Source organism: Panicum virgatum, chromosome 5K (genome assembly GCF_016808335.1).
Source record: "Panicum virgatum strain AP13 chromosome 5K, P.virgatum_v5, whole genome shotgun sequence".
Lineage (NCBI taxonomy): Eukaryota > Viridiplantae > Streptophyta > Magnoliopsida > Poales > Poaceae > Panicum > Panicum virgatum.
Genome location: NC_053140.1, coordinates 55,775,307 through 55,793,679, shown reverse-complemented (window position 1 = coordinate 55,793,679; position 18,373 = coordinate 55,775,307). Strand labels below are relative to the sequence as shown.

The following is an 18,373-nucleotide window of genomic DNA, read 5'->3' as shown; positions in this document are numbered from 1 at the left end:
AGATCAGATTAAACTTCAGAACAACAGATACAACATTCTGTCGTTACCTTTCAAAGTTTATTCCACTTCTTACTACGATGTGACGCAGTGACCAAGGTTCTCTTAACCGAGAGAGACGGCGAATTGATCCGATTTAACCTTGCAAGGTGGACCTAACTCACACGACGCATGTAAACCCCGTCGGGTCACGCGCGTCAACTGTTTCCATCATTACCACGGCATCTGAACTACGCCTGCTAAAACTCAGGTGATGGGCCCCTCGCGGTGAACTCCCGGAGAACCCGGAGGCGGCATCCTATCCAACACCCGCCAACTCCCACGCCCAGCGTAGCATGACGGAATTCAAATCACCGCTGTAAAGTGGTACACAGCTCACCGGTTTCGACTACCTCCTACTTCCGGTATGTGGTTAGTACTGTTCAAACTCGGTCATCAGGGCCAACAACGGTATGGTCCTCAATCGACACAGGCGGAAGTTCATTTTCTCATCTATTCCAACTCATTTCCGCCCGGTCTCCATTTCTCTTTACTCAACAATTCATTTCAAAGCCAAAGCTAAGGGATCAAGATCCTAAACTAGCGAGTGACAGTAATCACTCGACTTCTACCGAAATCCTATTTAGCAAAGCATTTCTATCAACACCTGCATACTAGAATAGGCCCACGGTACCTAGGGAAAACATGCATACTATGGTTCCATTCAACTCCTAGAACATAAATGCACAATACTTAAATAAACGGTCCAATCTGTTTTCTTCATGTGGTGATCTCAGCATTGTGAGAACTAGCCACCTTGCATCATTGTCGTTCCTCGTTCCTTCCGACGTTCTCTTTTTGGATTTGAAAATCTTACATGGCTTACCTATCCAATCTCGTTGAAGAGCCGTGCAAGAATCAAGTTTGGGTGTTTGCTTAAAGGCATCATCATCATCAGGAGGCGTCCCTAGCTGCATGCAAAGAGGAAGTTCCTTTCACCTTAGTAGGAAATTCTGGTTTTGGACTGCATGTGTAATCTTGAGTTCCCTAAACCACCTTGCTTAATTTGGGCTAGAAACTCGTGTATGCAATGCTGTGTATAGCTATTTATGTGTATGAGGTTTGTGTGGGTCCAACTGAAATAGAAGTTGTCCTACTGCTAAAGATGACTCCACTTTATTCTGTTTCTTAGGTGAATAATGGAGTATGCAGCGGGAAGTAGTAGGAAGGACCCTGGTCAGGGGCACATCAACCTTCTACCCTCCGACGTTGTGATAACTGAAGCACCAGTGAGGCAATTTGAGCCTTGCCACTGTTGCAAGATGTACGACCGCCCTTGTTTACGAAGCAACTCCAAAGAAAAGAAAAGTGAGCACAGCGAAGTACTTGAAGAATATACTAACCCCAGACCGGAAATAAATTGGAAGCAAGAAAAGACGCAGCATGTTTATTCGGACTCCTTAATGCCACCATCGCGACTTCCGATGGGATTTAAAGATCACCAGGTAGATTGCCGGACTTCCAAGCTCGGCGCAGGCAGCATAGACTTGAGTGGATGGGAAATTACATGCACAGAATTCTCTCCACATGGTAGAAGGCAAGTTAGGAGTACTACTGATGTCGACCCAGCTATAAGAGCAAGAACTCATTCACCTGTTCGGAGTTCAATGAGGTCAAAGAAGAAATGTCGTTGCACCGGGTGTCAACCTTGTTTCAAGTGTGGCGAATACGGCCATTTTATCCGGGACTGCCGTTCATCCACTTGGAAAGATCCACCGAATTCGGTTAGCACCTCTAATAATCTGAACTGGGCAAAGATACTATCCAGTGTTCGTATGTCGGGAGGCGACTCAAGCAATCTGCTTTGGATGTTAGCTGCACAGTACGAACCACCTACACAAGGTCAGAGGTCAAATAAGCAATGCGATAGAGAAAAATTTTGTACTTGGTACCATCGTGAAGAGGTAGTTCATGCTGAATGCGCTACCCCCAAGAAAGATTCCGAAGGTAAGTCAGTTGGGGAAGGTAATTTTTTTTGGATAGTGCTAATATTCTGGGTTAACGAACATCTTCCCTCCTTATCGGTCACTTACGCGTGTGAATCTCGGGACGAGATTCCTTTAAGGGGGGAAGGCTGTAACACCCCGGTGTTAGTTATGGCATTAATATCGTGTTTAATCGCTAATCAGGGTTAATCATAGTCATTAGCGCTAATTGAGTTCGCATAGTAACTTTCGATTAAGCTACGTTCGATCTTGTTTTTCTCCCTAATCCGAGCTCTAAATCAACTTTTGCCCAACATCAATGTTGTAGAACTTTTCTTCCTCTGCAACTTTCATTTTGACCAAAATTCAAGTTTCAGCACGAAATTTAAAGAAAATCTTTAATTTTGCTTTGAATAGGACATTTTCAAATGCACTCAAGTTTTAAATTTTATCTTTCAAACCTTTGTTCAAATGAACAAATGCACTCAAGTTTTAAATTTTATCTTTCAAACCTTTGTTCAAATGAAAAAGTGCCAACCTTATGATTGTAGCATGTAGTAGACATTCAACTCCTATAAGCTCGCGAGTGACAGGAAATCACTCGACTTCTACCGAATCATTAGCTTAGTTGTCTAGCGACCTAAACCTACTAGTGTTCAAACATAGGTATCTAGGATCATGCAACTAAGGTTTCAATCAACTCCTGTAAACTTAAATGCACAAGTATATAGAAACAATAAGTGGCATAAAGTTTAAAGTAATAGGTCATGCTCCGGGGCTTGCCTTCCTGAGCGTAGCTAGCCTTGGGCTATTCCAAAACTTGGTTCGGGTCTTCAGTGGCTTCAGTTAGATTCACTTGAGCTTCACGCTGCTCACTCTCGGACTCCGGCACCAGCTCGTATGTACCGTCGGCGAGAGTAGTCGTATCTATGTGATGATGGCAAAAGATAAACAAGTACAATTCACCATAAAGTTGTAATCCAACAAAACTCAAGATGATTTGCAAAATATTATGTTACATCATTTTAGGCAATCATTTATAGAGTAGTAATCAGTATATCTGACTTCACAAAGTAACTAGGGTGAATTTTACCTTTTATCCCTATGCAGCAAAAATGTTTTTCTCATTTATTATTAGGTTAAGCATGTCCTTATCATAATTAGGAGGGTTACACAGAGATCCTAGGTTTTAAATTTTTATACAACAATGAAAATCCTAAAAACATGCTACTTTGAATTTATCAGATTTTATTGAGCACTGTGCAGCGCATGAAAAAATAGGAAAATTTAATTTTGTATGCAACAAGATTTATTTATACAAATAGTTATACTATGTTTCTATTCCTCAAATTTTTACAGAGGGATTAGGTGAACATAGTAGACCTATGGTCAAAATATCATATTTTTCTAGACATAGGACCTATTTTCCTTGATTTAATATATTTCTCCAGACCAAAAATCATTTGGTCCAGTTGAGGTTAACTAAAAATTCTCAAACTTTTTCTGTAGAAACTGGGAATTAAACTAAAGGCACTGTAAAAATTTCAACTCATGAATAATAAAAGAACAACTTGGATAAATAAAACTATTTATCCTAGGCATACATCAAGTCCTAAATAAAACCTATAGCTAGGAGTGTCAACTGACCATGAAAATTTGGCACACGACTATTCTTATAGAATCTACTTCACTGACCAAAAATGGTGGACAAGCCATATATATAACTTGAGATACAATAAAAGCTACTTATTCTTTGTATTTTAAATAAAGCAAAAATTGTTGAGAAAAAGAAAAAGTGCATGTAATTAAAGTTGTAGATCTAGTAAAAAGGAACTCATATAAATTGAGTTTGCATTTTTCCAATTTTTCTACGAATTTATATTGATTTTATAAGTTTACTATTTTTGAAAACAAAAAGAAAATAAGGATTCGCGGCTAGGCCCCTGGAATCCCTAAACTATTTGTGGAGAGGCCCCTGGTCGGAGTACAGAGCAGGGGCGGGCTCGGCCGGCCGGAATCCGGAGATTCCGATCGCCGACGGCGAGCGCCCCGTGGGGGAGAGGCAACAGGAGGGCGAGGGGGACCTGGGGATGTGCTTGGGTGGGGTCGGGGTGGCTTGTGGTGGGACGGCCACGGAGCAGCGGCGGCGGCGGCCGTCGGGACCGGTGGCGGCGGCGCTTCGGCGGCGAGCGGGTGGCGACGTGGAGCTGGGGAGGCTCGGTGGGGGGTGGGGAAGCGGTTCCCCGGGCCGGCTCGGGCAGAGGGAGGCCAGAGGAGCGGCTCCGCATGGAGCTCGAGCTAGCGCGGCAATGGCGGGGCGGCGGCGCCGTGGGCGTGCACCGGGTCTTGGGCGCAGCAATGGAGGGCCGCATGCCCTTTTATAGGCGAGCCAGGGAGGGGAGGAGGGGTTGGGGAGGGCCGGGGCAGGCGCGTGGCGGCCGCGGGGCTCGGCCGGCCGTGGTTGTCACCGAGCGGCCGTCGTCGCGTCGCTCCATTGATGCCGGGCAGGGGCGCGGCTTGGAGGAGGCGTGCTACTGCGGCGACTGGACGGGAGGGAGGGTCAGCAGGGGAGGTACTCATGGCCGGGGCAGCGAGCAAGCGCGCGTGTGCGGCAGGGGCAATGATGCCCTGCTCGGCCCTGCGCTCGGGAAGCAGGGAAACAGAGCAGAAGAGGGAGAAAGGAGGCAGGGAGAGAGAGTAGAGAGAGAAAGAGATGTGATCGAGTCAAATTTGAATTTTTCTCAAAAATTTTGACATGAACTCGAAAATCTCCAAAAACAAAAGTTGTTCAAAATTTGAAATCCTACAACTTTCGTTTCAGGCACAAACTCATTTGAAGCGTATTTAAAGAGTTAAATTTAAATTCTTGAGGAATGTACATTATTGCCCTATTCAAGTTTGAACTCAAATTTTTTTTTCAATTTTTGCATAGCAACTTGAAAAATTTTGAACATGAAAGTTGTTCATCATTTCAAACCCTAAAACTTTCCTTTCAGGCCAAATTTTATTCGAGCAATGGTTTGAAAGTTATTTTAAATTTTCAAAAACTATGATTCGAATTATTTGTCATTTTATGTGGAGTCATTATTATTTTGATTATGATGTCAACTAGACTTTTGTAGACCATATGAATAGGGATGTGTAGATGCATTTTACTAACCATTTTTGAGTTATTTATGAAAGTTCCAAAGGCACCCTATTCTTGCACACATACACATGTACACATACATACATACACATGCCTTTGTAAACCTACAAGAAATGCATTATCTGATTTAATCTTGATGATTATACATGATGCTATGTTTAACATTTCATGTTTAGTATTTTACGCACTTGAGGTGTCACATCAGTGAACCAGAAAACGAGTTTCTCACGGCTCCGTTTACTAAAAAGGAGGTTCGGGAAGCGATTTTTAACATAGAACACAACAAAGCACCAGGCCCGGATGGCTTCCCTGCTGAGTTCTACCAGCATTTTTGGAAAGTCATCAAATGTGACCTGCTGAACATGTTTCATGATCTGCACTCTGGTGACCTGCCTTAATTCAGTCTCAATTTTGGTATCATAACCTTATTGCCTAAAACTCGAGAAGCAAATAAAATCCAACAATACAGAACCATCTACATGCTGAATGTCAGCTTTAAGATCTTCACAAAAGTGGCCACAGGCCATATTAATTCAGTGGCATACCACCTTATCAGCCCTACACAAACAGCTTTTATGCGTGGCCGGAACATTTTAGAGGGAGTCGTAGTTTTACACGAAACCATACATGAGTTACATCGAAAGAATCTAAGTGGGGTTATCTTCAAAATAGATTTTGAAAAGGCCTATGATAAAGTAAAGTGGAACTTCTTTTTGCAAATGCTTCGATTGAAAGGCTTTTCACCCAAATGGATTGAGTGGATTAAGTCGTTCATCTCAGGTGGCAGCGTGGCGATTAACGTCAATGATGAGATTGGTCCTTACTTTCAAACGAAGAATGGGCTGAGACAGGGAGACCCGCTTTCACCCATCCTATTCAATATAGTAGCAGATATGCTCACACTCCTCATCAATAGAGCCAAAGCCAATGATCAGGTACATGGAGTGGTGCCACACCTAATCGATGGTGGGCTTTCTATCCTACAGTACACTGATGACACAATATTATTCATGGACCACAATTTGGAACAAGCTCAAAACCTGAAGAACATCCTTTGCGCTTTTGAGCAGTTATTTGGTCTTAAAATTAATTTTCACAAAAGTGAAATTTTCTGCTTTGGCGAAGCTAAGAACTACGAAAACCATTACATGGTATTGTTTGGTTGCAACTCAGGCAACTTCCCAATCAGATACTTAGGCATTCCGATCCACTATAGGAAGCTTTCTAATAATGATTGGGTTAGGATCCAAGAACGTTTTGAGCAACGTCTCAGTAGTTGGAAAAGGAAACACCTTTCAACTGGAGGCAGATTGACACTCATCAATTCGGTCCTTAGCAGCCTTCCCATGTACATGATGTCCTTTTTTGAAATCCCAAAAGGGGTTCGTAAAATGCTGGATTACTTTCGGTCTAGATTCTTCTAGCAAAGTGATGAGAACAAAAAAAAATACCGTTTGGCAAAGTTGAGTATTATGTGCCAACCTAAGGATTAGAGTGGACTAGGAATACATAACCTAGAACTTAAAAACATTGCTCTGCTCAATTAGTGTCTATATCGTCTTCTAACAACAGACGGTACATGGCAGCAAATCCTACACAATAAGTATTTAGGGAATAAACCTTTAGTACAAGTCTAATGGAAGAGTGGGGATTCACATTTCTGGGCAAGCCTAATGAAGGTCAAAGAAAACTTCTTAAAATTTGGCACCTTCATCATTAAGGATGGGTCTCAGATAAGATTTTGGGAAGATGCATGGTTAGGTAATAGATCCCTTCGCGAACAATACCCACAACTTTATAACATAGTTCGCAAAAAACAGGATACGGTGGCTAAGGTACTGAGTTCAGGTACCCCCAATCTATCTTGGCGAAGAGATCTAATTGGTAGCAAATTAGTATTGTGGAATAACCTTGCTGCACGCCTAGCTAACATTACACTTAACCACGAACGAGATGATTTCAAATGGAACCTAAACCAGGCAGGTATTTTTACAGTAAAATCACATTACCTCAGACTAATACATCAGAATATCCCAAATATAAATAAAAAGCTTTCGAAACTTAAAATCCCACTCAAGATCAAGATCTTCCTATGGTACCTAAAACAGGGAGTCATACTTACAAAACACAACTTGGCAAGACGTAATTGGCAAGGGAGCCAACAATACTGCTTTTGTTATGAAGATGAGACAATACAACATCTTTTCTTTGGTTGTCGCGTTACACGGCTGGTATGGGCCTCGGTCTACGTGGCTTGGGATTTGCCTAAACCAAGTAGTGTATCTAATATGTTTGGAAACTGGTTGAATGGTATACCAAAACATTACAAACCACTTGTCCTTGTAGGTGTTGCAGCCCTTTGCTGGTCTGTTTGGCGTTGCAGAAATGCAGTGGTATTTGATAACAAAAAACATTCGTTCTTGCAGGTTATCTTCGCGACTACACATTGGTTACGAACATGGGCTATCCTACAACGGCCCTCTTCGCAGGACATCCTTGTGGAGGCGTCGCATTTTTTGGCCCAGGTGGCCAATGACTTTTTTGCCCGGGTGCATGGGTGGCAGTCTAGTCTTAGGATTGACAGCTATTAATGTGCTTGGCTTCTATCAAAAACTTTTTGTATGGTTGTGTGTCATTAGGACAGAGGCCGGAAACATTTTAAGACGATGTATCATCTCGATGTATTAAACTTCAAATTAATAAAGTTTCCCTTTTCTAAAAAAACTATTTTTTCGCAAGTTTCTGGAAATCTTCTTGGTTAAAAGGACAAGCTCCTATGGATATCTTCTCGGACTTGTATAAATTGGCTTGGAGGAAAAACAGAGTAGTGAGAGATGAATTGGTAAATCGAAGTTGGACAAGAGGGCTTTGGCGCATGAACACAATTGAAGAGTTGTCAAGCTTTTGCAGATTATGGGACTATGCGCAAAACATCTTGTTCTCCATTGCAGTTTTGCACGTGAGGTGTAGCATAGAATTTCTTTGTGGTCTGGTGGTCTGATTCAGCAGCCAGATGCAGACTTGGAGGTGGAAGATTGGTGGTACACAACACTTGCTGGTTTTCCAAAGGAGTTGCGGAGACCCAAAGCAGCGATCCTCATGTACACAGCGTGGAACATGTGGAAAGCTAGAAACCGTCAAGTGTTCGACAACCGAAGGGCAACACCGGCCCAAGTAGAAGAAGAGATCAAGCGGGAGGTCGCGCTGTGCAAGAGAGCTCTTGGGGAGCGGGTGGAAGTTTTTTTTGTTTCCATGATTAAGTACCTTTGTTCTTTTGAGTTCTTTGAGTTTCCTAGTTTTGTTATGTAATCAAACTTTGTATGATCCTTGTTTCCTCTTTTAAATGATATCGCAGTGCTCCTAATGTTTCCTTAAAAAACTTTTTTTTCTAGCATATAAAGCACAGCCATTTCAAGGATAGCGTAGATAGTTGCTCGTGCTAGTATAACAGAACTTTAAAACTTTTCTAGTCCCTTCAAAGTTTCATGAGTATTTTCTTTGCATTGTGACATTGTAGGTGGTTGCTGACCAACGACCACAAACATTTTTTTATCTGTCGTTGCTTGGATGGAGAAGTTGCGTTGCTTGGACGACCACAAATAACGAGATCACAACGAACGGGCCAAATGTAAATAAACTAAACAGCCCATGAAACAAGAGCCCAATAAGAAACTATGGGTCAGGTAGGCCTTGGCGGTCGCTACTTGCAAAAAAGCCTAGCCCACTCTCCTTGGCAGTCCAATCTCAGCCGAGCCAGTGTTGCTGCGGGTTGCCTTCTTCCGTCTTTGGCAGCAGTTTCTCTGACGCACTTCACTTCCTCGGCCAATCTCGCACTCGCTGGCAGAGTCCGAGCCTAATTTGGCGATTTGGCGAGAAAGGAGTTTCTCCGTGATCCTAAGATTCCTAACTGCGTCAACCTCGCGGCGGCGGTGTCCCTGCAAGGTTCGATCCTCTCTCTACCTGCAATGCTGATGAACAGCCGCTTCAAAAAAAAAATGCCGGTGAACTTTGGAAGAAATAGGAATCGGCGTGTTTTGGAGAAAATGAAGCGGCAATGTTTGGTTGAGGGTTAATTAAAAACTGTCTTCAACCAACAAAACAATGGCAAGACCTATCTCTGACAATTTTCTCTTCAAAATGTTTTTACATTTCAGCTGCCTTGCAAAACGTATTCTCATTCTAAGGACCATCGCAGCAGACAACGTAGTTACCAAGATGCACTGCTCTGTCCAATAGCGCGGTTGGCTAGTTTTTTAATTTTGGTATTTATAAATTTTTAATTCAAGTTAATGGATGCATAGATTTTGGTTTGGTCATTCCATTTATATTTTTTTCTTCACCATATTCTATAACGTATCTTTATGGAACATGAATTTAGGAAAAAGTAGCTTATCAAAATAAATTTAAAGGTTTATATATTTTTATTAGTAATATATTGTTTATTTTTGGACCAGCTACATACATTTTTGCTTGAGAGTTTTAGCTATGGTGATAAATTATTTTTAGAATGTATCTACGTGAGTAATTCGTTGTGTACTACTTCTCCGTCCTGAAATATAAGTCATTAAATGATTCAAACTTTGTACTTCAGTGTAAAGCATTCAAGAACTTTTGGATAAGTATTAAAGGAAATTATTTAATTTTTTTACCTCTTAGTTGTATACTTACCTTTTCTATTCCTTCCTCCCCTACTTAATCTTAGAAAAACATTAGTTATGGTTGGCAAACGAAAAGCTCTCGAAGGGTACATGTGTCTTTTGTTCTCTCCCTTAATCTATCTTAGAATCGCTAGAATGTCTTATATTACAGGATGGAGAGAGTATCAAACTACACATAGAATTAAATTTTGAGTTCCCATTGAAACATTAATGAGCAGTGGAGGAATCCTCTTCAGTTCTTATTGTACCAAAATCACTTTCCTTTCCTTGTTCATCGATATTTGCTTACTACATCCCCATGTATGCATGTTTTCATATTATATGTCAATTGCATGTTCTTCTCAGAATGAACTGTGTCTCCGAGTCAACAAATTCATTATTCTACCCTGAAGTCATTATTTGCTACCCTGAAGTAATCAAAGACACATCCTCAATTGTGTGTACCATTCCGCCTCATTGAACACTATCGTGCAACTTATATGGGTGATATGCATAATAACTTTTATTGTCTGAGTTGCTTGATTCTAGATCACATCACCATTCTAGTGAGATAACATCATCATTCTTCTCTCCTAATTTTTAGCTCTCAGTCGTCCATCCCATTTGCATTACTTTGTTTCCAAATTTAATTCTTTATAATTATATTTGACACCAAGATTTATTTAACTATTTTTCTTCCTAATTTACTCATTAATTGCTATACAATCAATTTTCTATTTTTATTTTAATTTTTAAATTTATCTATTTATTAGTCATATTTGATATAGACACATTGGTCAACTGCTAACTTCCTTACATTTTTAGTTTTCAATTTAGTTATTCACTAAAGATAACTTATTTTGGTTAAGTGTTAGTTTTTTATTTTAAAATCTTGAATTTAGCTATTTACTAACCGCATTCTATATGAACTCTTTGGTTAGGTCATAATTTTCTTATTTCTCTAATTCCAAATTTATCTATATTCTAACTTTTCTTAATTTTTTTATTTTTGACATTAGCTATCGATTAATTGCATTTGATATGGACTCTCGATTATTTTCTAATTCCAACTTTTTCTATTTACAAATTGTATTTTGTATGGATTTTTTTAGTGATATCCTAATTTTTCTTACTTTTTAATTTCAAAATTAGCTAAGCATTTTATATGGACTTTTGAATTAGTTTAGACCATTAGATCTCCATAAAATCCAACGGTGTTAATCCTTCTCTTTTCTTAGATTAATATAGAAATGTCTAGAACTTCTCCGCGAATGTAGTGGTTTCTTTTAACACTCCCTTATGAATCCACTCAGAAGGGTTGCACTATATATTGCTCAATGAAACCCGCTAGATGTTCACTAAATTGGAGGATGCATCGTGGATTGAGCTAGCATTGGCCGCTTCAATTCCCACAAACATTTCGCGGACGCCGCATTGCTTAGTGCTTTGCTCAGGACAGATGCAGATATGTGCAGAATCCACCGGAGCTCACGTGCTCGACTTATTGGAACTGATATATGAGACTTATTGAAATTGATGTTGGAGCATTAAAGATTCATATAGGAGCCAATTTAATTTTGTAGTCGACAGTGATGTTAATCCAGTGGCGAACCTAGGATTTCAAAGAGGGTATGCCACACAAAAAAAATTCCACTTGCAATTCGGTACAATCTATATATAATTCGGTAATAAAATTTAAGCTTTCCTGAGAAATTCGGTTACCAAGCATATAAATTATATTCCAAATCTTTAATTCAACAGTTAAATACCAAAGTTGCATAAATTATAATACAAATACTTCAAACATACTAGTTCAAATGAATAAAAAATATACTTATCTGGTCTGCAGTTTCTAATGTGGCTAAAATAATATACCATATAGAATAAAAATTAGAACATAGAGATTTGGGCACGGGAGGGGAAGCCAGGAGCAGGTACGGGAGTGAGGAAGCCAGGAGCAGGCTCGTCAAATGCCTTGGCTGCTGGTGGGCTTGGCCATTTGTTCTTCGAATTGAGATCGATTTTTTTACTAGATGGGCTGAAAACTTAGGTATGCCAAGGCCCACCTGGCCCACCCATTGGGTCAGCCCCTGTGTTAATCAACAGCCACCCTTCTCTTGGGTCTTGGTTTTCTCCTTTCACCTAGTGTAACATGCATGCTCCTGCTCCCGGTAGCGGCTTTGCCAGGCAGCGCATGTCCTTGCAGCGAGCAACCAAATCTTACCCACACAGGCCGGCGGCAAGGATACTGCATGAACATACACTAAGATCAGGGCTTATGGTGCAGCTCGCTGCCGGCTGAATGAAAAGCGTGGGGAGCATTTAATGTAGTGGTGGGCAGCAGCAACAACGAATCACCGCGCGAGCGCAGCTGCAGCCCATCGAATGGGAGCCTCATGTGCTAGCATCTGCCCACCTCAGCCGGCGTTTCGTGAGCCGTCTGCCCTACATTCTCTTCTTTTCTCTCTCCGCTAGCAGTGATTTTTTTTTTGATGTGGCTGTGCTCTCTGCCCGCCTTGCTGGCACTATAATACTTGCTCTAATATTCTATTAATCCAATTAATCCAAGCAGTCAACGCCACAGCCTGATGCCATGGCCAAACAGAGCCACAATCGCGAAAGCTGCCAATAGAGTTGATCCCAAGACAATGGTGCTAAACAGTAAACACTTGTACCCATCAAAGTGGTGCAGCTGTAGTCTCTTGTCAGACCGGCTTTTTCCTGAGTTCTCACGCCCTCTTTCGGGAATATTACACATAACCTTTCTTAAATGTGTGACCTTAAATTAATTGGAGTCGGACTTGTTTCATATTTTTTTAGATAACATGGACTTGTTTCAAATATACACACATGTAAACTTTGTTATCTTAAATCATAACCTTGACCGACTCAGATTCTTTTTGAGATAACGTGGACTTGCACGCACATAAAGTTCCTTTATAATCAAAGTTGTATTCTATTTCTATTTCTTGATCTTTCAATTATTCTATTATATAACAATAGATGGAGATTTTTATTAGCCATATTTGACATGGACTCTTTAGGTTTGTGTCAACCGTCAGATCATCATAAAATCCAACGGTGGAAATTTTTTTCTTCTTTTGATTAACGTGAGAATTTCTAGACTCTCTCGGCGAACGTGGTGGCTTCTTTTAACACTATTGTATTAAGATAACTAGCAAGGTGGCCCGCACAAATAGCGCGGGTAGCTAGATATTTGATATTTTCTATATCACTGCTTCTATTCTAAATTATTAGTCACTTTATTAGATACATATTATCTTTGTTCTAATTGAAACTAATCTAATTTAAATTAAATTTATAGAAAATAGTACCAACATATATAACGTCAAATTAGTTTCATTAAATCTATCATAAAATATATATTTATAGTGTATTTATTTGGCATTATGAAAATTAATATATTTTACTATTCTGGTCAGTGAAAAGAAATGTTCCACTTACGACAAAACTAAAGTTGTAAATAATTTTGAATGGATGTAATCACATTTGTATTCTACTCTAAAAGAAATTTATGCCAATAGCATTGTTTGTGACATCATTGTATTTGTTTTGTCCCAATATCCTAGACGAAGGTAGCATCTATGTTTTTTCCCACCATAATATTTTGTGGCATATAAATTTTTAGAATACCTCACATAGAAACATAATTTTGGTATTATTGAAAGGAATATAAAAATTAAGCTTTCAATAGAAATATATTTGTTGGTTGACTGGTAGTGAATATTTTTGTCTAAAAGTTTTAGTTACGGTTAAAAATTACTCTTATTTTTTTAAGAATAAGATTTAGATGAGTGACTTAATATACACTACCCTGAGATCATTAGAATTAGTTTTTGAATATTAGTCAAAAACTTAATGAGTGGTGGATGCATTGTCTTCATTGATTTTCATATCCAATCTCTCCAATTGCTACAACAGATCTAAACATGCTCACCTTGTTTTGCGGCGGCTGCATCAATAAATTTGTTGTTATGCAAGCAAGGTATAGCCCCTTGTGCTCATTCCATTTGCTACATTTAGACCCAAGAAGGTTCTGTCCACTACACACTTTAGTCAATGAAGATGCATCTCAGATGGTCCGCAACTTAATATACATACCTGATCAGGGGTCATACATATCTAATCAAGGGTCGGGTCTAAAAAAGCTCAGCATTCTCTTCAGCCCGAACTCGACCCGACTTGACCACCAGGCTAGATTTTTTTTATCCAAGCCCAGCCCGATATGTGATCAGGCTTGGGTTAAACCCAATTTTCATGTACAATTTTCAGGTCGGGCCAGTTTTTTTTGGGACTTTGGGTAAGAAAATTCGACCTCTATCCAACCTATTGTTTATTGCCGATCGAAAATTTCTATCCAAACCGGGTCAACATATTAGTTGGAATGGCATTTTACGGACGGGTAAGGTTCATCATGTTGGACAGCCCATAAATAGGTATATCCATGTCAAATATTGATTCTGAGTTGGTTTCTTTAGATCATATCACCACTCATGTACAGTTGCTCTTCCCTTCAAAACGTTTTGCATGATTGATTGATGCTAGTTGTTGGCCAAGACAACCTTTTTTTGGGGGGGGGGCAACGATATATATATATATATATATATATATATATATATATATATATATATATATATATATATATATATATATATATATATATATATATATATATATATATATATATATATGTCGTGCCGTATGATTGATATTTTTTCCCCTTTTGCTTATGCCTTTTGTCCACAAAATTGCAAATCAAATTATTTCCGAATACTAATATACACTGATATATATATTTGAATGGCCTTGTGTCTATCTACCCCCGATCTGTCTAGAGCTAAGGGGACCCATTCCCATGGCGCTGAGAAAAACCAATAATACTATTTCCTAACGCAATACATTTTGACTTGAATAGCACATGGATGAAAGATGAATTTCCATATCTTTTGTGAAAAATCTTTGACGTTATAAGCTTGGTCTATCCTATTTTTTTAATTTCTAATTTGGCTGTTTAAATATGGATTTTTTAAATTAATATGAACCGCTAGATCTTTATAAATCTAACCATTTAAATCATTCTCTTTATTAGGTTAACATGGAATTTATCTTTAAATAAGTCTAGACCATTAGAACTTCATAAAATCTAATTGTGTAAATCCTTTGCTTTTTAGATTAACGTGGAAATTTCTCTTCGAGTTAATCTAGCCCATTAGATCTTCATAAAATCTAACGGTGTACTCCCTCCATATAGAAAATAGAAGACTTTAAGGATAGCAACAGGATCTCCAAAGCATAACTCTAACCGCTTATTTTTATAAAAATATTTGTTCAAAAGTGATATATGTATATTTTTATGAAAGTGCTTTTTAAAGAAATCTATTCATATGGCTTTCACTTTTTCAAACTCAATAACTTAAAAGTTATTCATGATTTATATTCCCAATGTTTGACTCAGACCTTATCCAAAACAACATTCTTTTTCTATACAGAGGGAGTATATCCATATCTTTTTTAATTAACATCAGAATTTCTAAACCCTCTCCACAAATATAGTGACTTCTTTTAACACTCTCGTATTAATATTATAGATAGATGTCAATTGTTTTTCTAGTGGCGCCGCTGATCGCAGCAGCACACCATCGATGCCCTCAGCTTGATAAGACTCTTATCCTATTGTGTAAATAGTGGGTCTTCAATCTATCAAATTATAGTTAATTTTGTTCCGCCATATTTGCCATGTACATATTCCTATTGCTAGATAGCTAGGATGGAGTACAGTCGTATTCAAATCGTTTTGCTGAGCGAGAGCATGCCATGTAATCCTCTGCTATGGCCAGATTTAGGGCTGCAAAGCCTACTAATCAAATTTGAGATTGATAGACTGCAAAAGTCAGAGACAGTGCGTGAATGCTACAACACATGTGCCCATCTAGAAAAGCACACTGCCTTACGAATTCTACGCCACGAAAATAATGGAGTCTTTTTTTTAGATCGGAAACAATAGAGTCCGAGTGTAATAAAATAATGGAGCCCGAGTCTAATAGGAAATAGGAAGTACAAAATTTTAATTTAATATAGTTTTTTATGTGATATAGAATCTTTAGAATAATACAGATAGTTAGATCTTCATAAAATATAACGGTGCAAATTTTTCTCTTTTTTAAATTAACGTGAGAATTTCTAGACTCTTTCAGCAAATGTGGTGGCTTTTTTAACACTATACTTGTTATTCAGTTGATGAATTCCTGAGGCCAGTTGTTTGAGAGATCTAGTTGAGAAACAATGGAGAAATTCTTTCGGCTAGGAATAACTATGCAAGGCAAAGTTAATTGTATCAATTGTTTTAGCGTTATATTTATATACCGAGCATGAGAATATGCGTGGCAGAGGTGGCCTTGGACATGAGGAACCAAACTTTAATGTACTTAAAAACGGACATATTTTATGATGTGACTTTTCCTTATTTTTTTAATCCTGCCTGGAAATGTAAGCAAGCTACCTTTGTTTTTGATAGAGTCCTAGTAAGATTTTGCCTTGATCCTGCCTTGATCGAGTCCTAGTATGACCCTGTCTAGAATCGAACTATGCTACCTTTCTCGATATTAATTGAGTCCTAGTTCATGTGTCCGACTATTGTTACAATAGCAAATACACAAATTTTATCGTGTGTGGATATTTTTAATATAATATGCAAACGTGGGATAATACAGACCGTTGGATCTTCGTAAAATCCAACGGTCTAAATTCTTCTCTTTTTTAGATTAATGTGGGAATTTCTAGCATCTCTCAGCAAATGTGGTGGCTTTTTCTAACTTTTAATATAATATGCAAACGTGGGATAATATAGACCGTTGGATCTTCGTAAAATCCAACGGTCTAAATTCTTCTCTTTTTTAGATTAACGTGGGAATTTCTAGCCTCTCTCAGCAAATGTGGTGGCTTTTTCTAACACTCAAATATTTATATAATAGATAGATAGATGATAGGATTCAGGGAACAGTAGTAAACCCAAACTTTATGACTGTTAAAGTGAAACCCCAGCCATAACTCAGACATGGCACCAACCAAAGCACGAATCTAAAAACTCTCGCGCGAAAGTACACAGCAAATCCATTACCACAAAACAAAAGTTTGCGGACACGTATTGAGTGGTGCATCGGTGGTCCGAATAGCGCGTTGGACATCACTACGCATGCAAATGTGTGTAGTACAGCACTACTGTTAGTGGTGACTGGTGACGTGCTGACTGTATGGTATACCACTAGACCTATTACATCGTAATCATTGAAAAATAGACGCTAGTCGGACAATCCGGAGATCAGTGATCCACGGCCGGGCACCATATACGGCCAACAGTCCAGCACCACTACCGGTCGCCATATGCATCTGCCTAGCTTCTTGTCTTCACCTTTTTACTCGGTCGCCATGAACTCACGATCATCCAGATTCCAGAATGCTTTGAGCTCTGCCGCCCTCACGCTTTACAGATGTATAGCTCATGCAAAGTGTGTTAATCTGAATGGAGCGTGATTCAACACACAACTAAGAATAAGCATCCAGTCAGGCAGTAAATAAACCTAGGCTAATACGCGCTATATATAGAACTCTACCATTCTAGCACGATTAGATCACGTACGCCAGCCAAACTACGAAGGTTGGTTTCAACGGAGCCTATTAAATAATCCAACGACAGCCGAGCTCATCAGTCATCAGTCATCAGTCATCACACGGTGAGTACCCCAGCAGGTTTACTACCCCTCTCGGCCTCCTCCAGCTCACCCGCCGCAAACGTACAGGAAGAGTTTTGGGAAGAGCACGCCTCGCGAGCTGGGTCGGATATGGCGACGACGACGTCGATGAACGCCGCCACGATGGCGCAGTGCGTGTCCCTGTCGTTGGCGCGGAGGTACCACCCCAGCATCTCCTCGAGCCAGCCCCAGTCGCCGACGCCGTGCGCGGCCACCATCTCCTCCATGGACGCCCGGAAGTCCTCGTACGGGTCCGCCGACTCGAACGCGACCGCCACGGCGTCGCCGAACGCCTCCTCCTCCTCGTCGCCGCCGCCGCCGCGAGCGCCCGCGCACCCGGCCTTCTCCTCGAGGATGGAGCTCGTGGCCGACGCGCCCGGCGGCGGGTCGAAGAGGAGACGGTCGGAGCGGATCCCCCGCACGACGGCGTCGTCCGCCTCCTCCTCGTCGCACGCCGCCACCGGCGCCGCCGACGCCGACGCGTCGGACGCCGTGGAGAGGCTGTCGGAGCAGTCCTGCCGCGCGGAGGAGGCCGTGAAGGAGGACTCGGCGGAGTCGAGGACGATGGAGGCGACGGTCCTGGCGCCCGCCGGCGGCTGCGCGGCGCGGGCGGACTGCGTGCACGTGTTCTTGCTGGACGGCCACGGCCAGGTAGCGGGAGGAGGCCGCGACGGCGAGGTGTCCCTTGCCTTGCCATGGAAGAGGGAGCTCAGGGGCAGCCTCCTGGTCACCATTGCCGCAGCAGGGATCGAGGTGAACCGGAGGGGTTCTGAAGGATCTAGTAGGAAAGGTTGGTGCGTGCCTTAAAAACTTGGGGTGCGACACGGCGGAGGGGCTTTGCAGCTTGGTTTTAAAGGA

General features: G+C 40.6%; 1 protein-coding gene across 1 annotated transcript; it reads right to left on the bottom strand.

Moving 5' to 3' along the window:
- Positions 1 to 17,316: 17,316 nt before the first annotated feature.
- On the bottom strand, positions 17,317 to 18,373 carry LOC120708765 (transcription repressor OFP13-like). The gene has a single exon (XM_039994163.1). It carries the CDS (start codon positions 18,247 to 18,249, stop codon positions 17,491 to 17,493), a length of 759 nt encoding a protein of 252 aa, XP_039850097.1. The 5' UTR covers positions 18,250 to 18,373; the 3' UTR covers positions 17,317 to 17,490.

What these genes read in the sequence shown, in the direction of transcription:
- LOC120708765 (XM_039994163.1), bottom strand. Translation starts at nt 18,249, where the DNA reads ATGGTGACCAGGAGGCTGCCCCTGAGCTCCCTCTTCCATGGCAAGGCA.